This window comes from Salminus brasiliensis, chromosome 23 (genome assembly GCF_030463535.1).
Source record: "Salminus brasiliensis chromosome 23, fSalBra1.hap2, whole genome shotgun sequence".
In the NCBI taxonomy this organism is placed as follows: Eukaryota; Metazoa; Chordata; class Actinopteri; order Characiformes; family Bryconidae; genus Salminus; species Salminus brasiliensis.
The window spans coordinates 28,637,688-28,661,798 of NC_132900.1; the positions used below are offsets into that span (position 1 = coordinate 28,637,688).

Here is a 24,111-nt window from a genome sequence, read left to right on the forward strand (position 1 = left end):
AATCATAAACACACACACACGCTGCTGGATAGGCCATCAGCCAGTGATATGCTCCTCTACCAACAAAATATCACCATCTGACCAAATAAAGGAGGCTAACTAACTGGATACACTAACTGGACAAAAGTATTGGGACACCTGCTCATTCACTGCGTCTTCTGAAATCAAGAGTGGATCTGTTGGAGTAACTAGAGTCTCTACTGTCTACGGTTTTTCGACCAGACTTTGGAGGCGACAAGTGTGTTAATGAGGTCAGGATGCTGGATTGTTCACCAACTCCACCTCATCCCAAACTTTGGGCCCATGTAATTATGTATTATGATGATCTGTCAATCCACAAAGATACCTATGATGCATATAGCTGTCTAGGTCTAGGTACCTGGAACGTTACAAATTAAATAAGTAATTGCTGAACCTGAGAGAAGCTTACAGACACTGGCCAACACCACCCAGTCACATTTCACTGCCTCTTCCCATGTTCTAGACACCTTCCCGCAGAAACAGGGCATGTCTGAGCTCGCCTTCTCCAACTAACTGACAAGGTTTCAGAAGAAAAGAGCAGAGGATAGACTGCAGATGAGCCACGAGGCTTCGCCTTGCCTATCCAGTGGGCCGACAGGTCCGCTGGGCCATTTGTGACTCACTGCTTCTGGTGTGTGGGGCTCAGGTATGTGCATGCTTTCCTAATATCCATCTTACAATCTTACAAGGTGCAGGCAAACCGTGCTGCAAAGTACAGCCCAATTCTACCCAGAATCTCCTTGAAGATTGACTACAGCACTTTTTTGGTAACCTGGATTCATTAAATATGATCAGTAGATTGTTAAAATTGAGCAATGAGCTAACGGGGACATCTCTGCTTTCCTGCTGTTAACACCTAATGGAAACTCCCCATGCAAAATGCTGCTATCTTGGCAGTGAATTGTCGACACAGGTGCGTGACCAACGTGCGAACATCCCTGCCTCGCACCATTAAAACAGCAATTTGCCAAAGTCAGGCTGCACCTGGCTCTTAAAGGGAATGACGAGTGACGCGCTGACCGCACTGTTTATTGCACCCTACGCCCAGAACACACCCATGATTAATGTAAAGATTTAGCATGACGTCTAAGAAAGATTTCTTTCTTAAGATACTTTTGGGACGCCGTCCAGTCCCAGGTCGCAGTTATTAGCGGCTATTAGTGACCACAGTTCAAAAGCACTTCATGTTTGCTTAAAAAAAAAAAAAAACTAACTGTTATTAATAACCACTTATTACACCGCGCACATGAGCGGCTTCTCTCTCTCCTGACAAAGCGGGGTTTACGTGTTACGGGGTTTTATGTCCTGTAAGTCGCAGTGTTTTTGTACGTCTTCGTCTTGAGGCTTATTTAGTGTTATCTAATGTTTATTTACATATTTGATGTTTTTTCTTGCACCATGGGTCTGAGAGTAGCACTATTTCAACCCTGGGCATGTCCTGTACATACTGCAGCTTTGACAATAAAGCTGACTTTAACTTAGGCTTAAATGCTTGCAAATACGCTGCCTGGTGGCTGAGACACGGTTTTACACCAGTTCTGAGGTGAGATTTTGGCCTAAATGTGTTTCTTTAAAAAGTAAATGCAGGCTGTTTTGAGAGAGAGAGAGAGAGAGAGAGAAACGGAGCGAGAGAGATGTGCTAGCTGTACGCACTTGGAGGGGCCAGACTGTCAGCTGCTTGCTGAGTGAAATCGCACTCAGGCTGGAGAGAGGAACAGCAGTTGGGGGGAGGCTGGGTCTGACTCAAAAGCAGGAAGTGGCTTAGAGAGCAGTGGAGGGAAGCCTGCTGCTGTGTTCTTTGTGTGTGTGTGTGTGTGTGTGTGTGTGTGCACGTACTACAGAAGGGTATAATTTGCTCTGGACCCCCCCGTTATCATCATCGTCCTCGATGCAGAACAAAAAAAAGGAAGAGACCACATCCATTCTTCACGAGCGCTCCAAACTACTGCCCCACCCATATCCATTACTGCACATGGAGAGCAGCATCGGGCTCGCTCACACACACACACACACACACACACACACACACACACACGCTGCTGGATAGGCCATCAGCCAGTGAAATGCTCCTCTACCCACAAAATATCCCCATCTGACCAGATACAAGTAGGCTAACTAACTGGATAAACTAACTGGACAAAAGTATTGGGACACCTGCTCATTCACTATGTCTTCCGAAATCAAGGGTGAATCTGTTGGGGTAACTAGAGTCTCTACTGTCCAGGGAAGAAGGTTTTCGACCAGACTTTGGAGGAGCATCGTTGTGAGGATTTGATGGCATTCGGCGACAAGTGTGTTAGTAGGGTCAGGATGCTGGATTGTTCACCAACTCCACCTTATCTCCAACTCATCCCAAACGTATTGGATGGAGCACCATTCAGCATTCCAGGTGGGGGGGGGGCATGTCTATGCCAGTACTTCTCTACAGAGATTACACAAGCTGTGTGTGTGCACTCAAAGCAGCTGAATGAATTGATTAGAAGGGGTGTCCAAAAACATTTGGACACAGTGTATATACCCATGCAGCTGTTCAGCGCTCTCAGAAAAGTGTACCGTCACGTAATTTATCACAATAATGGTATCATCACACTGCCCACCCCTACTCACTGGAGCACGCGCACACACAGACACACCATATTCCCTGGGGGACGCCACTGTCGGGCGCTGAGATAGCACTACAGAGAGGATCCAGGGATTACTAGAGGATTAATGGGCTGTTATTAGCCAGGCATCCACGTGTTGAAGGAGAGGCTCTAGCGGTAAGACAGTAATTAATTATCCACCGGAGCCAACCGCAACAGATGCAGGGACATCAAATGAAAAGGGGGGGGGGGCATTCTGAGCAGGATGGGCAGGGCAGAGGAGAATCTGGAGAGACAGGGAGCGAGAGAGAGAAAAAAATGGTGGGACATGGGAGGAACCAGAATCTAAAAATAAACAAATAAGTAAATAAATAAACCTAATCTAGAGTCTAAATCTGCCTCCTCGGGACCCCCAGTGTAAATGTTTAAAGTATGATTATATTGAATATCTTCCCAAAGCCTACTAAACGTCTGCTGCATTTCACCAGTACTGCTCTCCTCTCCATGTTAAATGGGCGGTCCTAAAAGTGGGTCAGGGATACGTCAGCATACTCCTGACCAATCAGGAGGCTAACATGGCTCCACCCTCTCTCCTCGAGTCTGAGCAATCTGGAATGCTGATGCTCGAGCTGTAACCGAGGGAGCAGCTGCATCCGCCGCCTCTCCGCTTAACTACAGAACGTGGCGGCTGGGTCGTAACAGGGGAGATCCGCGGGCCAACGCCCACCTTTACTCCACCCTACCGGTACAGTGCGCAGCCGGCCGGGAGACCAAAAATCACTGACCACCGGTTTCATCTCTAATGATTGTGCAGGGAGAGAAGATATGCAGGCACGTAAAAAAGTTGTAAAAACATTCATAGAACGAACACACCCACACACACACACACACACACACACACACACACACACACACCTATACGCTTTTATACAAGGCTTTCATTTTCATCTCAATGTTTTCTAACACAAAGGACTGAAGAGAGTCCCTCTCTCTCTCTCTCTCTCTCTCTCTCTCTCTCTCTCTCTCTCCCCTCCCTCTGCCTCTGTCTCTCCCCGCCTCTGTCTCAGAGTATGGAACTCGTGCATTTCCTGTTTGGTGTGGCGGCTGGGAAGGCCTGGGGAATGCCCGATCCATTCTCCTCCTTCCCTTCTTCTTGTTCTCTCACACTCTAACACACCCACACCCACACCCACACACACACACACACCACTGCGGCTGTGATCTCGCCCTGCAATCACCCTCAATCTCACACACCACCCCTCATTCTACATCTCTCACTCAAATCCTCCCAAATAGCTGCCCTACAGCAGCGGCCCCCTGAGACAGCGGCACTTCTCTGTACAGCCCCTTTCAGACGTGCCTGGTAACCCAGAAGAACTTGTCCAGACATCACCCACCAGAGGAGCTGCATGCGTGAGCGCGAACGTCCAAATCAGCTGTACCGGACAGCACCCGGCCTTCTTCCTGTCTGGCTCCTAGTACAACGTCTGGATAAAGTCCGAGTGAGCCCATTTGTGAATTCACAGTGGGTCACGCCGTACTTCCGGTCTGTATGACCTGAACCAGTGGAAGAAGGCTACTAGGTTCTGATTGCACAGCATTGCTGTGAGAATTTAATGGCATCCAGCGACAACAGTGTTTGTGAGATCAAGATGCTGGATGATCACCACCCCACAACATCCCCAACTCATCCCAAAAGTATTGGATGGAGCACCATCATCATTCCAGAGTGCTCCACAGCTCAATGCTGGGTGCCAAAAGTTTTGTTTAAGCAAGATTCAGATCCGATCACTCAAACTGCTGTCTGATCTGAGACACATTGGAGCCACGTTATAGCAGTGTAAACACATCCGTCTCGCCAAGATGTGTCCCACAACCAAAACCCCTCCCAGTACAACCCAGTAATAATTGCAGTGCAAGGAGAGAATTTGCATGTTCCGTCCCACACAGTTATCAGATTTCAGTCTGACTGACCAAAGATGCATTAGACCACTGAGTGTGCCCAAGTGCATGTGGATACAGTCCAGATACTAGCCATATGAAGTGACCAGGTCTAATCGAGGTCTGAAAGCGTTCATTAGAAGCGGTGTCCACAAACATTTGGACATACAGTGTAAGTGAAGTGTCTCAATCAGGCTCTGATCCTCAGAAGCCTCCTCTGATCTACTGCTGGTGTGTCTCATACTCCCTTAGCAATGCTGAATACAGCTCAGAGCAGAGGAGCAGCTTTGCTCACACAGTGCATCCCAAGAGCTGTGTGGATCAGGGAGTGTCTGGAATGCGCAGTCACCGAGCACACACACACACAAACTTGTGCACACACACACACACACACACACACACACACACACACACACACACACACACACACACCATGGAGAACACTGAGAGATTGAGCAACACCTCCAGAACCTCCAGAGACATCACCCTTACATTCTGCACCTGTATCCAATAGAGGTGTATGTTTCTGACCTCACCAGGATCCTACGCTACATTGACAAAAGTATTGGGACACCTGCTCATTCATAGTCTTCCTAAATCAAGGGTATTAAAAAAAAAGAGTTGATCCTGCTTTTGTTTGAGTAACTAGAATGCTTTTCAGCTTCTAGATTCTGCCACATTTCTGTTAGAATTTGATTGCATTCAGCGACAAAAGCACTGATGAGGTCAGGATGTTGGATGATCACCACCCCACCTCAACCTAAAAGTACTGGATGAAGCACCATCCAGCATGGGGCTTTATAGCCCTCTAGCCCACGCCCGGCCTTAGGCAGCACTGAGCCAATAGGTTCATATTTACCAGCTCCAGAGTGTCCTATTCTATTGGCTGTACTTATGTACAGGGACTAGATAAGCTGTGTATTAGCACCTGTGTCAGCAACGGATGCAACTTATAGCTGAAAAATAGCTGAATGCATTTATTAGAAGGGGTGTCCACAAATATTTGGACACAGTGTATTTCATGTTAGAGTCGGCAGGGATTAAAAGCGACCTCTGAAGAAACTTGTATGGAGCTTCTACTTATTTACAAACCCAAGGCCACATACTGCAAGCAACACACTCATACACACTTTACGCTCTGTGGCGACAGGTGTTTTGAATATACTTACCCATTTTGAGATCAGGGCTAAACAAGTCAGTAGGTCACAGAGGTACAGGCAACAGGCACGGGGTGATAGGAGCACAACGGCAGCCTCTGCTCATACTGCAAGAGAAACAAACACAACAATCATCATCATCTGGAGCAACAGTGGTAATAACTGTCAAACCATCATATCCACAACCATACAGAATATATCACTGCTGTCCTGCAAAAACTTTGTATCTCCATTTTTGGAGATTCTGTTTTTCACTTTTTGCCATAATGTGAATCTGGGAGTTGTTACTTATATTGTGTCCAAATGTCATGATGAATGGTCCAATAGAAACACTCCAAAATTATTTGTACATTAACTTCCATTAAAAGTTAGGAAGGTTTTGTCAATGGAAAATGGGTGGAGTTTTGTCCTTAAAACATATGAGGATGGGCGGAGCTACACATCCTATTGCAACCAGCCAGCAGAGGTGCTAGACCTGTGATGCGCCGTCCATGCTTTCTACGGTCATTGGTCCAACCCATGAATTTACACCCAAAGCGGGGTCACGAAAGACACTAATTTGCAAAGGTTGCGAGAGCAAGCGCGAGGGTGAGCGAGAGTGACCTCATCCCGGTGTGACTGTGTTTGGTGGGACGATGGTAATGGGAGAGCTCAGCCCGAAGCCCTCTTGTTAAGCTGGTAAACTGAAACTTCCTGCCACCGCACAACACATCAAAGCCAGGTGGCCTGCCAAGTTTCCTTTTCTGGAAGAGAGGCGGCCACTGCCACGGGCACTCATGAGACGCGCCATCACTGACGGTATAATAGAGGCACATAGGGGATTTAAAGAGAGAGAGAAAGAGAGAGAGAGATAAAGGGATAGAGGAGAGGATGGATGGAGGAACGGCTCAGATGAGGGATGTGGGTGAGAGGGCTGTGGAGACAGAGAGTGAGGCAGATGGATGGGATTAGGGGATTACGAGTGGGCAAAAGCAAGCTAATTCAATCCCAACCCCACACCTACAGCAAAGGAAAAGTCCACACTCGCTTGGATGCTGATCATTTCCCGCTATCGTCACCAACAGTTACCCCGTAAAAGGATGAGGTTTGAGATAAGGGTGCAAATCCTCGGCCTTAATGACTCAAAATTATTCTTTCACAGTCATTCCCATTTGGAGGATTTCAAAAACTGTGACGGGAGGAACCATTCACACCAGACTAACACACTGTTTTCGGACTAAATTAAAACCCCAATACTCGCATCCAATATATCGTACTGGATACATAGTTAAATTATATCATTGTGTTAATCAAATCATTAATTGATATTTATTATATAATATCTTGATAAAAAAAAAGCCCCATATCCAATAATCCATACCCATGCACTGTATGCACCACAAAAAAATACATACAGATTTCTTACCCTGTGTTCACACTAGCAGGCGGCAAGTAGCTTACACCTCCCCAACACACTCACACAAGCTTCCGACAGGAAAATGTAACCGCCAAAACAAATACTGTAAATATACATCACACACACTAATTAATTTCTATATTAAAGAGATTTTCTTTCTTAAAAATGTGTATTTAATAACTACATTTAAAATGAATGAAGTAATTAAAATAATGGTGATTATGAGCCTCTCATGTTTAGCACCATACTATTGAGTATGGAAACCAGTAGGAATCAAAAATTGATGGTAGGAACCAGGAAATTCAGTAGGAACTAATGGGATTGATGGCAGCAGAAGCTGGGGACCTCAGACCCCCGTGTCCACGACTGGTTAGACGAATTTGTTGGAGCCACTCGTTTAGCATGACGACTCACCGCTGCATAATTCATTTGCATAAAAATAGAAAATCTCTGAGCTCTGTTATTATTTTGAAATTAAATAAGTATTACATTTTAAAGGGTTCAAAACATAAACTAAAGATATAAACTACAAATTAAAAGTCCTATATGAAAAGTGTTATTTGTTTATTTATTTATTTAATAATTGAGAACTAAAAGGTTTTTATAGAATTTGAATTTTTAGAATTTTCTTTATATTTCTGGCAATAATTTGATGCTTCAGAAATGAAAGGGTTAACTTTCAATGTTCGTGAATGTGAAAAGTCAGTCATGCTGGATCATTTCTGTTTGGAAATTCATCCTGGAATTTGGACACAGTGTGAATCTGGCAGTTGCTCTTTACACGCAGAACCGTACACCTCCAGTTTTACACCTGGCTGGATTCAGTCTCGTGAATCATGCTGAAAAGGAGCAGAAAGTGCTGGAGTGGGAGCCGTGGGCTCTCGCTGCTCCTGCATCCCGCCTTGAGTGGCACGGGCAAGTGCAGGCTGCTGGCAGGTGTTGGCTCAGACGGCTATCACGTTCTGCTGGCTCCACACTCCACACTGCTACTGGATCAGTTTCAGTGGGTGGAGTGAGGAGATTGAGGGGCTTCGCTGGGCTGGAGGATGTTTGGGTGGGGGAGGTTCACTGGAGATGGGGGCTGCTGCTGCATGAAAAACCTAGGAAGAGCGTTCAGGCTGAACTGGTTCTACAGCCCTGTCCTCTAGATCTGATTCCCTCTCCCTCTCCTCTTCTTTATAAAGACGTTCTCTACTCTAGCTGATGTTAGCTAGACGTTATCTAACCTAGCTGATGTTGGCTAGACGTTATCTACTCTAGCTGATGTTAGCTAGACGTTATCTAATCTATCTGAAGTTAGTTAGAAGTTACCTAATCTAGCTGATGTTGTGGGTAGATGTTATCTATTCCAACTAGAGTACGCAACATCTAGCCAAGATCAGCTATTGTTGGCAATTTGTTAGCGTTGCTACACTGCTATACTGTTGTTGGCTATGTTAACTATGTTAACTACTCTGGCTGATGTTGGCTAGACGTTTGCAATTCCGTTGTTGGCTAGACATTATCTACTCCAGCTGATGTTGGCTAGATGTTAACCACTCTAGCCATTTATTTCTAGACGTTATTCACTCTGGCTGATGTTACCTAGACGTTATCTACTCTAGCTGATTTTATCAATTCTAGCTGATATTGGCTCGATATTGTCTACTACAGCTGATGTTAGCTAGACATTTTGTACTTCAGCTGTTACTGGCTAGACAGTCTCTACTCCAGCTGGAGTACGTAACGTCCAGCCAACGTCAATTTGTTAGCAATACTAACTGTTGTTGGCTAGATGTTTTGGACCTTAACACCAACCATCACCTATTAGTTTTAATTGATCTTAGCTTTGACCCCCCCCCCCCCCCCGCCCGCCCCTTCCCCATGGTTAAACAAACCCCCATTCTTTTGTTCTTACGGTTTCTCAAACACCAACCTCCATCAGGATGCTCACCCCTACGCCTGCCTGACTGATTATATTTGTGGTCGGGGAGAAATTGGGTAAGTGACTGTGTAAATGTGACTTTTCAAACTACCACTTTCACACCTTCTCATTTTCCCCTCCTCCATCCATCCTCTCCTCCTCCATCTTCCCTCTAGCTTCTCTTCCCCTCATCTTGGACTTGCTTCCTGCTTGGCCTCCCTCCTGCCCAGGCAGCTCTGAACCCCTCATTGAGCAAAATGTGTGACCCAGTGTTCCGCACCCCTCTACTACACAAACAAGCCACGGGCAGACAGAGCCGCTGCATAAATCAGAGCGGGCCAATACACACACACACACACACACACACACACACACCACTTACTACATGTCACGCTTCACATACGCACACCGAATTCATTTGGTCCTGTGTTCAGCTAGCTCACGCTCACGCTCTTGGGGTGGAAGTGTGGTGAAGTTTTTCTTACGAAGGAAATTTAGCGGAAAGAAAGCGTAGAAAAAGAGAAGGAAACCAGTCAGAGCTGGAGAAAAGAAGTGAGTGCGTTTGCACATTGGGTGGACCATCCCTAAGGGGGTTAAGAGAGAACAGCAGGGGAGGGGTGGGTGGGGGTGGTAGAGTAAAGAGAGGCCGGTGAAACTGCACTCAGCTGTCACTTCTAACAGGTGGCCCTGACGCGACCTTTGCCTTCTTTTGCATAAGGCTGCCATGTTGATACAGGCAGCACTGCCGGGAGCTCCAGGGTAAAGCAGGAGGTCAGCGACAGGGAGAACGTCTGGAGCTGACGGCTGTCCTCATCATCCTCCATCTATTAGAAGCATGTTCTTCAAATTGGCTTAAACTAACTAGGTTCTTCTCTTTTCATTCTTCAGCCAGTGGGGTTTGGCGGCACCCACTCCACCCAACCCCAACCCACCCCACCCCACCAGACCGTCCAACAGTTGTAACGCCATAGCCAGTAAGCTAGTAAGCATTGCTTGCCAGTGTGGAAAATAGAGGTGGAAGAATAAGTGACTAGATGATTGGATATATTGGAATTTCCTAAAATCTGATCTCCACAATCTACTGAACCGTAACCCCTGTATTGTGATGCATATAGTATCACAGGTCCTTGCCAATACACAGCCGTAGAAGGCATCTGTTAGCTGACATCAGAACACAACTGGCAGTGTCCAATGGCAGCAGTTTGAGAAGAACCGGGAGGTGCTCGAATTGAGTTGGAGGAAGCACTGCTAGCTCTCACCCTACCAGCACTGGTAGCATTGTGATAGCGACAAGGTGGGAATTGGAAATTGGAAATGAGCCACTGGGGTGAAAACTGGTGAAAGTTTTACAACAAATAAATAAATAAATCTAAATAACCTGACTGCCGCGACCTTAGGCTTCTTTTACATATGGCTGCCATGTTGATACAGGCAGCGCTGCCAGGAGCTCCAGGTTAGGTGTTTGAAGGACAAGTGTGTGTCCCTTCCAACTGGCTTAAACAGGCTAATGTCTTCTCTCTTGATTCACCAACCAGTAGGGGGTTAGGTAAGGTATCAGTCAGCATCGCTCTACTCTTCTAGCTAGCACTGTGTAACACGTTTTATTAAGGTTTATTCCTTTCTGATCAATGAACTGACCACATGCAAGGAGGTGTGGGACGCACTGCAATGTGGCAATTCAAATGCATCGCTAATGTCCGAATTTATTCAAATCTATTATGGGTCTATTAACAGCCTATTAAACCATCCCGATATTGCAATGCAAAGACGTGACAAGTGATAGTAAAATATCATAAGCAGTGAAAAAGGTGACAAGCTCTGAAACTAAACCCTGGTAGCGTGGCCCAGCAGCACGGTGTCTCGAAGAAACATCGGCATGTAAAGTCTGGTGCATTCTGAGACTTAAAGATAAGGATAATTACTGTGGAGTGATTTGGTTCATTGAGTTCAACAACTACGCAATATGTCATGTCCAAAAACCCTTGAGACAATGCATGTATAATGAGTAAGAGTAGTCGGGAAACAAAACGTTACCCATCATTTGCGTTCTACTGGCTGCATAATGGCACACCGTGCTTGGACCCCTTATGATTGCCGCTCAGCTCTTAGAAGTCCCTGGGAACACATTCTGATACATTAAATGTTTATGAATAGTCAAACCTAATACTGACTTCACACTTAAAAACTGAACATTACTATCTGGGATTACTTTAACTAAATAATAATTAAACTACGATACAATAATGAAGTTGTCATCTATAAATTTCTTTAAAATTAAGCACTTACTTGATTGAATATTATAATAAATTAAAATGACTTAATTAATTCCAACATCAGAATCACTGCATCATTACACACGGGTGCATGCTTGCATCCCTCCACCTGAGACGCACACATACACCCGCACACAGAGGCGAGAAGGACTCCCTCACACACACAGCTGCTGTCCAGAGCAGAGCCTCACACTACTGCAGCGTAGCAGGGGGACCGATGGCCACTGAACTCCCACCCACTTCCAGCACTGTGCATTCCAGGCTATTTAAAACTCCAGTCCCAGCGCAGACTGCAGCCCAGCATACACTTCTGCTCATTATTTTATAATCATTGCCTCAGCTACCACACCACCCCCCCCACACACACACACACACCCGCCCTAGCCTTTCTGATCAAGCCCATCTTTTGATTACTAGATCGCGTCAGACACGTTTGTGCGGCTGTGGGATCGTATCAGACAGCCCCTGTCTGTAGCCAGACAATACAGCGGGGTAGCAGGGAGCTGAAGTAGGTCAGAAAGTGTGTTTGGCAGCAGTAGGAGCAATGTTTTTGCTCCATCTCTACTGTAAAGCTCCCCCACACCCACACACACACACACACACACACACACACACACTTCCCTGATTCTTTTAAAATGTTATCTTTTAATAGATCCTATCAAGCCCTTAAATAAACAATCTCGGGAGCGCCTGAGAGGAGCCGTCTAATGTGAGTGCAGCCGTCTACAGGGTGGGCCCTATCATTAGGAGACCACCAGTTCCAGAGAGCATAGCTGGAACCCCCATCCACTCCCCATCAATCTGTATGATGGTAGCTGATGTAACAGAACTGGAAATTCTATACTAGTGCTCTCCTCCAAGCGTGTTCAGCTGTCCAATGACGCTGCATTAGCATGCAGTCAGAACAGAAGCAGTGGCTCATTTCATGTGATTTGGAAGAGGGGGGTCCTAGCTAACGGGTGGGAACTAAAGATGATGTAGTACTACTGTAGCATTTCAGTCGCAATTCAAGCTCGTATCTATATATGGGCTGATCAGAGATCAGAACCTCAGTAAACCATTAAGATCTATGAAATCACAACTGCAACTTGAAGTAAAAAAGATGAAAATGTAAATGTGATTTGTCACAATAGTGCAAAAATAAATAAATAAATAAATAATAATAATCAGATTTGGCACATTCACACAGCCCTAAAAAGAATGATGTGTGTCACATTAAGGTAAAAAATCAGATTTGTCAAACATTAGGCCAAAAAAATAAAAATCAGACTTGACCTGTTCACACAGCCCTGAAAAAACTGATCTGACATGTTTAGACAGCCGTAAAAAATCTGATCTGTGTCACATTAAGACATGAATATTAGATCTGATCCACAATGAGGTAAACAAAAAATCCGATTTGCCACATCTGCACAGCCCTAAAAAATCTGATGTGTCACATTAGGGTAAAACATTGGATTTAACACGTTCACATAGTCCCTAAAAAATCTGATCTGTGTTACATCAAGGAAAAAAAAATAAAAATCAGAGTTATAATAAGGCAAACAAAAAATCTGATTTGCCACATTCACACAGCCCTAAAAAAGAAATCTGATCCGTGTCACATTAAGGAAAACGAAAATCAGATCAGAGTTGTCATAAGGTCAAAAAAAATCTGATTTTACACGTTCACACAGCCATTAAAAAAATCTGATCTATTTTACATCAGGGTACAAAAATCAGATTCCACTCACTTCCACCTGGTAAAGTAAACGTACCACTGGTAGATCAGACTTAGTCAGATCAAATGAATGAATCAGTTTAGGGAATTTAAGACGAACAGAGACTCTGGAAGGATTCATACACTCTTATCCTGCACACTTGGGGGCAAAGGCACCATTCAAAGTGCAGCAGTAACTCGTTCAACCGTCCTGTGAATCAAACGAGTCACTGATTGAGTTTAATGATAAACTCAGACCAGCCGTCCCTCCGAGTACAGTGCATCATCTACTGGGCCCGCATGAGAGACGGGGCCGAGACGGGGCAGAGACCTCGAAAACTCATCTGGAGCAGGACTTTCTTGTCTCATCAGGACTCCACAGAGGAGCCGGCTCTAGATCAAAGTACAGGGCCACATCGCTGACCGACAGTCTCCATAGAAACACCCGGTTACACACTTACTGAATGAATCCCACAGAGTCCCACCCACTGCTGGCCTCTACTGCCGACGCCCACACATACACCCTGTTCCTCGGCTGTGACCAATGCAGCTGGAGCAGTCAGGTGACTCTGCAGAGCTTAAATGAGTGTGTGTATGTGTGTGTGTGGCTCCTAGAATCAGCAAGAAATCTTCAGAAGTGTTAGCGCCTCTGAAACTAATGTACCCCCCCTCACAGACACATACACACACACATGGGAGCCCCTCTGGAATAAGAGACATTGTGCAACCACCCTGTTACTGTAAGTGTGTGGCGTTGATTAGAATCAGCCAGCCGGCTCCTGATTCCTCACCGCACTCCAGGGCAGTTGGTCAGGAGCAGAAGGGGGCAGTGCAATACAGGCTCGCGGGACGACGCCCTCGCAGCACTGTTAGAGGCAGCTTTAATTCCCATCGTAAACACATGAGCACGGCCTCACCGCGTTATCACCCGGAGTAAAAGGTAACCACACTCTTACAGACGCTGCTATCTCATATGGGAAGTCCAAGCACTGATAGGTGGCGGTAGGTGCACACAGCCGCAGCCATTCTATGCGGGCAGAGTCCATAGGAATCTGTGGAGTAATCCACCTCAAACAGTGCTTCGCTCCTAATCTCCTGCACTTTGCCCTGGTGAGCACACTGATGAGATTTAGGGACAAGCAAGCAAGCTCCAGCAGAGCAATTTACTCGGCCTGGTTAATGTGAAGTGCGCACAGATAGTTAATCCATGCAGGGTTGCACAATAAGGATGGAAATGACGGCTCTCGGGGACCATTTCATATACATATATACACATACATACATATATATATATAAATATATATATATATATATATATATATATATATATATATATATATATATATATATATATATACACAGTACAGTCATCTTTACCTGCTGGCATCTGGAGTTTCTACAGTAAAAACTCTCTCCTTGCTGAGACATGGTTTCAAATTATGTGCTTAGGTGGCAAAAATGCCTACACAGCACTATATGTACATATACACACAAACACACAATAAATTGACAAAAGTATTGGGACACCTGTTCATTCATTGTTTCTTTTGAAAGTTTTTACTGTCCAGGGAAGAAGGCTTTCTACTAGATTCTACTAGAATTTGATTGAATTCCGCAACGAAAACATTACTGAGGTCAGAATTCTTGATGATCACCACCCCACCTCATCCTAGGGCTGGGCACTTCATCGAAAATGAACCGCAACCGACTTGCAGAACCTCTAATCGATGCAATCTTCCATTTCAATTAAATATTTTAATTGTATAAATTTATATTTTATATATATATATATATATATATATATATATATATAAAATCAAGGTAAAATGTTCAACAAATCTGGAGACTGATTTGAGGTCATATCGCCTGCCTTAGCTCATCCCCAACTCATTGCAAAAGTACTGGTTTGAGCACCATCTTCATTCCAGAAAACACAGCTCCTCAATGCTGGGGGGGTTTTATACCCCACTAGCACATGTCTGGCGTTAGGCAGCATGGTGCCTAGAGTTTTATGTTTACCTGCTCCTTTTCATTCAATAAAAAAAAACGTAATTGGGTGTAATTAGGCTTGGTTACGTACCACAATATTTATCATCATTCAAACTGTCAAGTAAATCGCTGCTAATTCAGAGTAAACTTTAAAACTGATTAGTTGCTGCGTACAGAAGACTTTCCAAAATAACCAGCTTTGACAGTTTTACCAAAAAAAAAAAAAAAAAAAAAAAAAAAATCTCAGTTTTCTAAGTTTAGCACTTTACAGGCAACCGGAAACCACAGGTATGAAACCACTCAGCTTCCTAATCAGACCTGAACTGCTGAGAAAATGCAGAACGTCTATTCTCAGTCATAAAAACGTTACAGGACTCCACCAATCAGCTCGCAACACTGAATATACGGTCCTTAGCAAAAGCCAGTCAGTTTTCCGGCGCCATTTCTGAGCAGATCAGATAAAAGACACTCCCCTTTCTTAGCAAAGAGCCAATTCAAAGTAGAGCTGGGCAATATGATGATATTTGATCATATTGTGAATAATTCTGTTATTGCGATACACAATAGTCTTTTCTAAACATATCGAGGATATGGCCAGTGCTTAATAAACACTGAACAACTGCAGGCTTCATTACAAACAGTGTGATTAGACTGGTTTAACTGGATGAAGAGCAGCAGATGTTAAATAGCAATCACTGTACTGAGCACTGAGTTGTTTTTATTGTGTATCTGACAAATGTCTATAAATATGATGATGGAGCATTTTTTGCCATATCGCCCAGCCATAATTCACCTAGTACACCCTCCTAACATAGCCGGAATCAGATAAACAGCACTTACACCTTTCATTTTAGAGAGAGTGAAGAATCTAGGTGTACTCTCGTAAAAAAAAAAAAAAAAAAGAATAATAATAATAATAATAAATATATATATAAAATATCTATTCCTCAATTTGAGATATTGTAGTAATATTAATAAATTTATGTTGAACTTACAGCAATATAAATATGAGACATATCAGATATGTAGAATACTTTTACGAGGATTTCACTTGCTAAGAGACTGTTTTTTTCCAGTGAAGGAGCTGATCCATAAGTAACTAATCAAACTAGGACTAAAAATGAATTGAAACAGACATTCAAAACCTCTGAACATTTGTTTTAAAAATCTGTTAATACTCTTCTCAATGTGTGTGTTCATGTACTGTACCCTTAAAAACATACCACCACGTGTGTTGCCATGTGACTCTACCCCGTCCAGTCTTCGACATGGAAGCAACATGGAGAACACAAACAGCGAGACAACTAAGCAATTTAAGAAAAATGCTGTGTCCATCAAACAATGGTTCATTTTCCGTAATCGAGGTAAAATGCTCGAAATGATCGTGATATTGACTTTGGGGAATATCGCCCAGCACTAAATCAAACTGCTGAAGCTGCTGCTGCTACTGCTGATCTTAGAATGACGCTCCAGACCTCAAAATCATTCAATGTTTTGGAATTTTTGGGATGATTTGTATGGTGGAAAGCAGAAAACGCTCCCAAACGTTTCAAAGGCTGAATTTTGGATGTGTAGGAACATCTCCCCTGAAATCCATCTCCAGCTGTAATGAAGGTAAAGGTGGACGTTCTAAAACGCTCAAACCTCTGATATTAGACTCAGCTGTCGAGGTTACACTGCTATGCCAGGTCACAAAAAGGCAGAGGTTAAGGAGAAAGTTCAGAGTTCAGGTCACTGCTGCTTACTTTTTCCATCCAGCACAGACACGAGTGTTCAATGGCGGACGTGGAGGTTGCTTTTTTGCGCAAGAACGTCATGGTGCAAGACAGTGAAGTACATTTCCATCAATGTAACCAAACCATCCCAGACTAAATCAGGCCTAAATTCGGCTGTTTTGACTGAAGCTTTTCATTCCATCAGTCCTTTGTGGCCTCTTTGTAGCACGTTCCCCATGCCTTGCACACCGGCAGCATGTCCCATACCCTGTGATAAGGGAGTTAATATTTACTGCAACCCTGTGATGAACCAATCTACAAGAGAGCCAGCAGTGAACTTTGCCTTGTTTCCATGTTTTGTTTTCTGTGCTTCTCCAGCCTGATCTCTGGCTCCGCTAAAGCTTTAGCGAGTATTCATTCATTCATTCATTCTACAAAAAGAAGCAAAGTGAAGCCCAAACAACTTCCTCCTTTATCTCCAGATGCAGGTAAAGCATGGCAGATTGAACGTTATGTGTGCTACAAGTGAACCATCAAACTCTCATGAAATAAAGAGAGAGAAGAGGTGACGTTCAAAGCATTCGCCTGTTCTGCAGATCAAGATACGCGTCATAGGAATCTTCCTCTGTGATCACGCAGAGAGAGAGAGAGAGAGAGAGAGAGAGAGAGAGGATGGAAAACGTATGCCATCAAATGTGGTCTTCAACTACCGGTCTATTAACTACCAGTGCTACCAGTAAAACCCAGAACCACAAACTGGACTTGACAACCAGCGCAACCAGTGTACCGGCGACAGGGTTATAGGAACCTTAACACTCACTGATGCACATAATATGTCCAATTGTTTGTGGACATCGCTTCTAAAGAATGCATGCAACTACTTTTAAGCTAAGTACCTATTGCTGACACCGATGTGCAAATGCACACACACACACACACAGACACACAGCATACCTAGTCCCTGAAGAGAACTACTGCCAATAGAACAGTACTTACAGACAAAATTGACAAAAGTATTGGGACACCTGCTCCTTCATTGTTTTTTTTTCTTTCTGAAATCAAAGAATCCTGCCTTTGTTGGAGGAACTGTCTCTAATGTGCAGGAAAGAAGGCTTTCTACTAGATTTTCTACTAGGAGGAGCATTAGCTGTGAGGATTTGATTGCATTCAGCGACAAGAACGTTAGTAAGATCTAGATGTTGGATGATCACCAATCCACCTCATAATCCCCAACTCATCCAAGTCAAAAGTATGGGATGTAGCATCACCATCAATCCAGAGACCACAGCTCAATGCTGGAGGGGGGCTTTATACCTCGCTCTTGTACAAGCCTGGCATTACTAGGCAGCATGACAGTACTTCTCTACAGGGACTATACAAGCTGTTTGAGTGTGCATTTGCACACTTGTTGCGCAGGCGATGTAACAGTGCGGGCGAGCTGGAGCTCGTTTCCAGAATCTTGCAGAAACCAAGATGCTGGAGAAAGCGGCCCTGCTCTCCAGCTGCACAGCGAGCGACTGGGCCGCTTTATGCTGCGGGAGACGGAAGCGGCCTGGTTTTCACCTCATTGAAAGGCCACAGTGTTCGGGCCATTGTCTACATTGCCTCGGGGCAGTTAGCAAAGGCTGCTAAAAGAGATGCCTGGCTCAAATGAATCCCTGGGGATGAGGGCGGTATGTTCGCGTCCTTTGGCTAGCGCACCTTTTCATTATCTCGGCTCCCATTTTAACTTGAATAGAATGCACAGGGTTAAAAAGAGTACTCGGTGAACGCTGGCTCTGGCTTCCGCACACCTCGGCTTGTCTCGGCGTTATGCGCTGAGCTGATTAATGTACATCGTCATGGTTACGGTAAAATCAGAAATAATCATCGTAGTTCAGCAACAAAAGTCGGACGCCTCCTAACTGCATCCAAGCGGAAGATGGAAGCCTCTTCGCTCGAGGCCGAGAGCCGAAGCTGAGGAGCACATCTGTTTCCCATTGCCCATCCGGCCTACAGCCTCTGCGCTGCTGCGTGAAGCTTCTCCTCACTGTTGCATCCAGCAAAGCCACACAAGGCACATGCGGGATGACTCACTGTCCGAACGGGCCAGTTCTACGACTCCGCTCAGGCTTGTGGACGTCTAAATGCTACCTTTGACTAATGCTACGCGCTACGTGAGGTGGGGCCTGGCTTTCCCCGGTAATGGAGGCCTGCGTTTTCCACATAAATGACTCTCCTCTAAACGCCTTCAGTCAGACCCTTCTCCACACCCATCATTGCAATGAACATCACTGTGTGATCATGCAATTACAAAGTCACACGCGAGTGAATGGAGTCTTGTGACAAGATCAACAGTGCTCTCTAATGTGGGGGCGTCGGCTTCTACTTTTGCTTTCTCTGACTTTTGTCAAAGCTGAAAAAAGCTCTGCAGCTGACCAGCTGATGACCCTACGAGAGCAGGGGCCGCTAAATTGGCGCAAGCGTCTCTTTGTATCTTAAAAGCATCTGTTGTTTGTTCAGCGAATGAGCTGAAGGCTCAGAGAGAGGCCTAGAGAACACAAGACTGCCGCTTCAGGAGAAACAGGTTCCGCTGTGCTGCCACCAAGCCTACCCTTGTTACACCTAGCTCCTTTCTCTTGACGGGATGCACATATGAGGGGAAGAAAAAAAAAAAAAAGAGCACCACAAATGAATAATGACTGATGATTAATCATCATCATCATAACAACAATACATGCTTACTCTGGATCTAAGGTTTATCAGGTTGAGTATCTGATTTGTCAGAGCGTTCACAAGGCACTCAAATGGAAACTCCCGAGATTGGTGACAACTTTAGTGCACTTGTTTGAATTCTTCACATTCCTACTGGAAATGCCTATGTGATGCAGCAGGCCTGCTACAGGAAAGGCACTGACTGCACCCCTTTTAGAGTGATACTGGTAGCACCAAAGCATCAAATTAAATGATAAATAATCTAACAAGTTCATTTGGGGTTATTTAAACATCCCAAGCTGGTTCCTACTGAGCTGCACAGTTCATCAAAATTTAAAGCATATTAATCCCAACAACATGGTAATGAAAATCATATTTCTTTCATGTAAACAGATTTATTCTATTAAATAATTAAAGTTAAGGCTTAGTTAAGGCTACGTCCACACGGCAGGTAAAAGTGGCCCGAATCCAATCTTTTTCGTCATATGTGACACAGATGTGTTATATGTGTGGCTGTATGACCAAAAAGAAAATATACTAAACTGGAGATATGGCGATATGGTACAAATATGAATATTTTCACGACACATGATAAATATCACAGTATATGTGATTGCAGACAAAGATGCATTAGTAGTGACTGATTCTTAAAAACTACTCCAATACCATCCCATACTGAATACAGTGACAACAAAATTCATAAAATAAAATGTAATAATATGTCGTTCTCTATATTGCCCGCCTTAGGACACTTTCATGGTTGGTACGGAAATCCGATACACAAGTCTCAACAGCCAGATTGGAATTCATGCAACCTTTACATCAACCCAACTCAAACATTCTTCATGAATCAAAAATGGACAACAGCAGAGATGGAGGTTTTCAAAGGCAAGATAGAGAGGTAGCAGACAGCATCCCAAATATTTGAGTTGTCTATTCAAACTTAATTTAAGAAGCATTTGAAGGAATTTCGAAAGAAATAGTTGAACGTGGCTACAGGAGGACGTGGCTGCAGTGTTGAAGGAAAATAAAAAGCTTAAGACAAAGTCTAAAGAACTGTTTACCTCCAGACTCTTTTGCGAATTTGCGGCAGTTTAGGAGCATGAACCGTTTTCAGTCCAAATGTAAACACACCCGAAGTGAATCAGGTTGTGTAACACACTTTAAATGTAATTTTTGTTTGGAAGGATTCAGATGTATACCACACTGCAATAAAACACTTGGTATCGTCAGGTAAAAATATTCTGGTACGCCAAACATACATATCACATCTTTGTTGATTTGTTGGTAGTTATTTGAGCCAACACCAGCCAAAAACACTGACTTCGAGAGGGGTAAAAAGACCAAATCAGATCAGATCAGACTCAGTTCTCTACCATCTCTAATGACATCCACCACAAACGTAGTGTTTACTGAACCTCCCCAGGGTAATTAGGCAGCACTACGTAAATGCGTAACAAGTGTGGGCCCTCAGCATCCTCCCTCTGCCTTTGAGGCCCTAGAAGCGATCGCAAATCCACAGACTGCAAGCCATTGCCAACTGCCAAAACTGTTTAGTCAGCAGCAGCAGCAGCAGCGCTCAGGCTGTGAGAAGAGAGCGGGTGGGGGATTGGGGAAGGGGGGCGGCAGCAGGGAGGGAGGCCCTGCAAAGCTGTGTGGGATTTGTCTTTCCTCATTCTCTCTCGCAAACACGAAGATCCAACCCTAAGCAAACACGAAAGGACCAAGACAATTCAACTACAGATGTTTACAGATGCACTACGGCTCCAACTGTTGCTTCTTCATCAAGTTCTCTTCAAGTAGGGAGAGAGGTTACTGTACCCATTGTTTTTAACTTCCTTCATTCACACGCGCTGCTTCATTTCCTGTTATCCTGCTCCCATCTTACTGAATCTGACGCCATTAGATGTGCTCCCCTACACAACTGGATGATCAGCTGTTCAGAACGTCGATGGTTTAATGTAGTAAAAAACAACACGCTGCTATTCAGTGATAGAAGATGCTACAAGAACGTCTTTACTCTGGAGTTAAAGAGCACTGGGAAAAACCAAGGCATTAAAAAAGTTAACACGCCTACAATTAACTATCGACTGATCTGGCAAAACATTGTGCCTCATTTACCAACGTCTTCCTAAATATTACTTCTTACATCTGCTTGTGAGAACCCCCCCCCTCCAATGATTCACAGCTATTTAATGATGGATCTTAAATCGTAAATACTAAGTAAATGGGTTTCAGAGGTCGTTTCTCCTTAAGAATGGCTGGTGAATAAGGCCCACTGATCTCATTAGGGCTAATAGTAGCTTTGAAAATAGTTTTTACTCCAAGTCTACATGTTGGCAGCTCCCACCCCACAGGTACAGTCACTCACTCTACACCCCACTACCTAAACCAGGCCTCCAATCCCCTACGAGGGCGAGGGAACATAATCTTATCTAAAATAGACAGGTTAAAAATAGCTGCAGCCCGAAACAGGATGCCCATCTCTACCCTGAACGAGTGAAGAGATCACCCATCACTAGTAGGAAAGGCACTGGGCACACATGGAAGAATTTCCATCCCTCCATCTCTCCATCCACTCATGACCTCATTATATGGCCACTCTCGGATCCAAGCTGGTGGACTAACTTATATATAAACTAATTTATGTAATTTTAGTGGTTAATGCTTTATAGACAATTACTGCATGTAAAAACCATTTTTAGCACCATATGTTGTGATTTCATCATGGTTCAAACAAAAGAATGATTGCAGCCATAAAAACTGAAACTTTACAGGAGAAGGAAAAATAAACCAAGTGTCCAAGTCTAAGCAGTTTTCAACCATTAGTACTGGCCAGTTCATCATTTTTACACAAAGTAAAGAGCAACTGGCCTTTTTTAAATAATGTGAAATAATAAAAATGCACAAAAACAGATGTAAGGATTCATTTTACAGCTCTTTAGAACACAAACAAGCATTCAGATATGGTGCAAGTGCACCTACTGGCTCATATTACTTACAATAAGACATTGCAACACAATAGCAAAATTAGAAAAACTAAATGTTTGATTGACAGTTGTGTGTTTGCAGTGAAAATCAGCCAATTCCAATCATGCACTAGTACTTCGTCCTCCTACACTGTAAAAAAAACCCTACTTCACCATGGTTCAACTCTCTACTTTCAATTACGAAAGTCCAAAACATTGTGGGGAAAACACCAAGCAAACACACCCCAAGTCCCCAAATAGGCTCTTCATGCAGGCATCTTTTCTGTCATGGCTATTTGCAATTCAGCCCAGTTCAGATTTGGCCCACGGTAATGTCAAAGTACTCACCAACCTCTAGATGCTCCACCAAGCCACAGTCAACGCGACTGGAACTGAAGGATAAGGGGTTGGAACAGTAGCGAGTTCCCCCAAAAAGTGAACACCTTGCCAAAATCTCACCAACAAACATGTAAAACTGCCCATGATGCAAGAAGCAATCCTAGAAGAACTACTGGAAACTGCAGGCCTACTTCTTCAAAACTAGGAACAGTGGTCATTACAGCTGAACAGAAGTCGTCTTCACGAACAATATGGAGGAAAAACTACTACTCTAAAAATCTGAGCATTAAAACTCCATCCTGAAACAAGAGGTGACATTAAATGGGGATAGTTTACTAGAGGCTAGCCAGTATTGAAAGAGGGAGACCGTTCGTGATCATCAAATTTCGTAGAAGGCCCGAAACACAGCCTGGTAACAAAACAATAGCTCTATAAAATAAAGCCAATCCACAAAATAACGATATTAATTATTCTATGTTATTTTCCTGGTTCGAACGGTCTGAACCAGAGTCAACATCCAAACCAGAAACCCATTCTGATGCTGCATCACAGCACATCCTGAAGATGACTGAAAGAACCCATGACTACAGTTCATGTTTGATTGCATTCACTATTGTTCAAGGTGACAAGGGGCAATTACTTTTCACACCGGGCGTCTCACACCACTTTTGTAAAGGCCTGAATCCCATCCTAGAGTGTGTGTGACGTGGGCGAGCTCACCCTGATCAATCCTTGGTTCAAGAGAATATTCAGAATCTAATTGCTGCGATGAAAACAGACGCTCTGAGTGGATTTGAGGGCAAAATGGTGCAGCGTGGAGAAGCTCAGACCCGTCTACACTTGATCACCTTATGTGACTAGTCTCTGGATTGTGTCCTGATAAGATTTCAGCCGCACGCATTTACACTTGCTGGTGTCTGAGGTTAGACTGAAATCTGATCGCTGCGTTAGACAAAATATGCAGATTTGCTCATGGAGCTGCAGCTTTTACTGGTGCTTGGGTTGAAGTGGGAGGGGTTTTGCTTGTGGAATGCGTTTTAGAGCTAAAACATGCGGCTCAAATAAATTCAACTCAGATTAGACCACCTCCTGAAGTGGTTGGAGTGATCGGATCTGTATGTGGTGTAAATGCATCTTGGGTGTGTTTACATTCGTTTTTTTATACAGATATAATCCTGATCATATATACAACAAGGTGTAAATGGGGTCTTATTTTGCCTTACACCTCCCTGCAGCCATGAACCGATATAACTAACATAAGCTTAAAGCCAAAACCAAATGTTCAGTCATCTGGCAGCGTATCGTAACCCTTCTGTGCAACAGCTTCCTGTGATGTGCCATCACCACCACTACCACTGTGGACAGCCCTGACCTGCTAGGCTTATTAAGAATGAAGCCCACTCCACATCACACCACTCTGAAGGACTGGTCAT

The 24,111-nt window shown here is 44.1% G+C and overlaps 1 protein-coding gene across 1 annotated transcript in view; it reads right to left on the reverse strand.

Annotated features, from left to right (window-relative positions):
* rreb1b (ras responsive element binding protein 1b) overlaps window positions 1–24,111 on the reverse strand; it is a 42,829-nt gene that overhangs the window by 17,101 nt on the left and 1,617 nt on the right. The window contains exon 2 of the mRNA XM_072669153.1: window positions 5,714–5,808. Coding sequence (XP_072525254.1) covers window positions 5,714–5,717 — 4 coding nt within the window. The 5' untranslated portion in view covers window positions 5,718–5,808. The remainder of the gene's footprint in view (window positions 1–5,713; window positions 5,809–24,111) is intronic.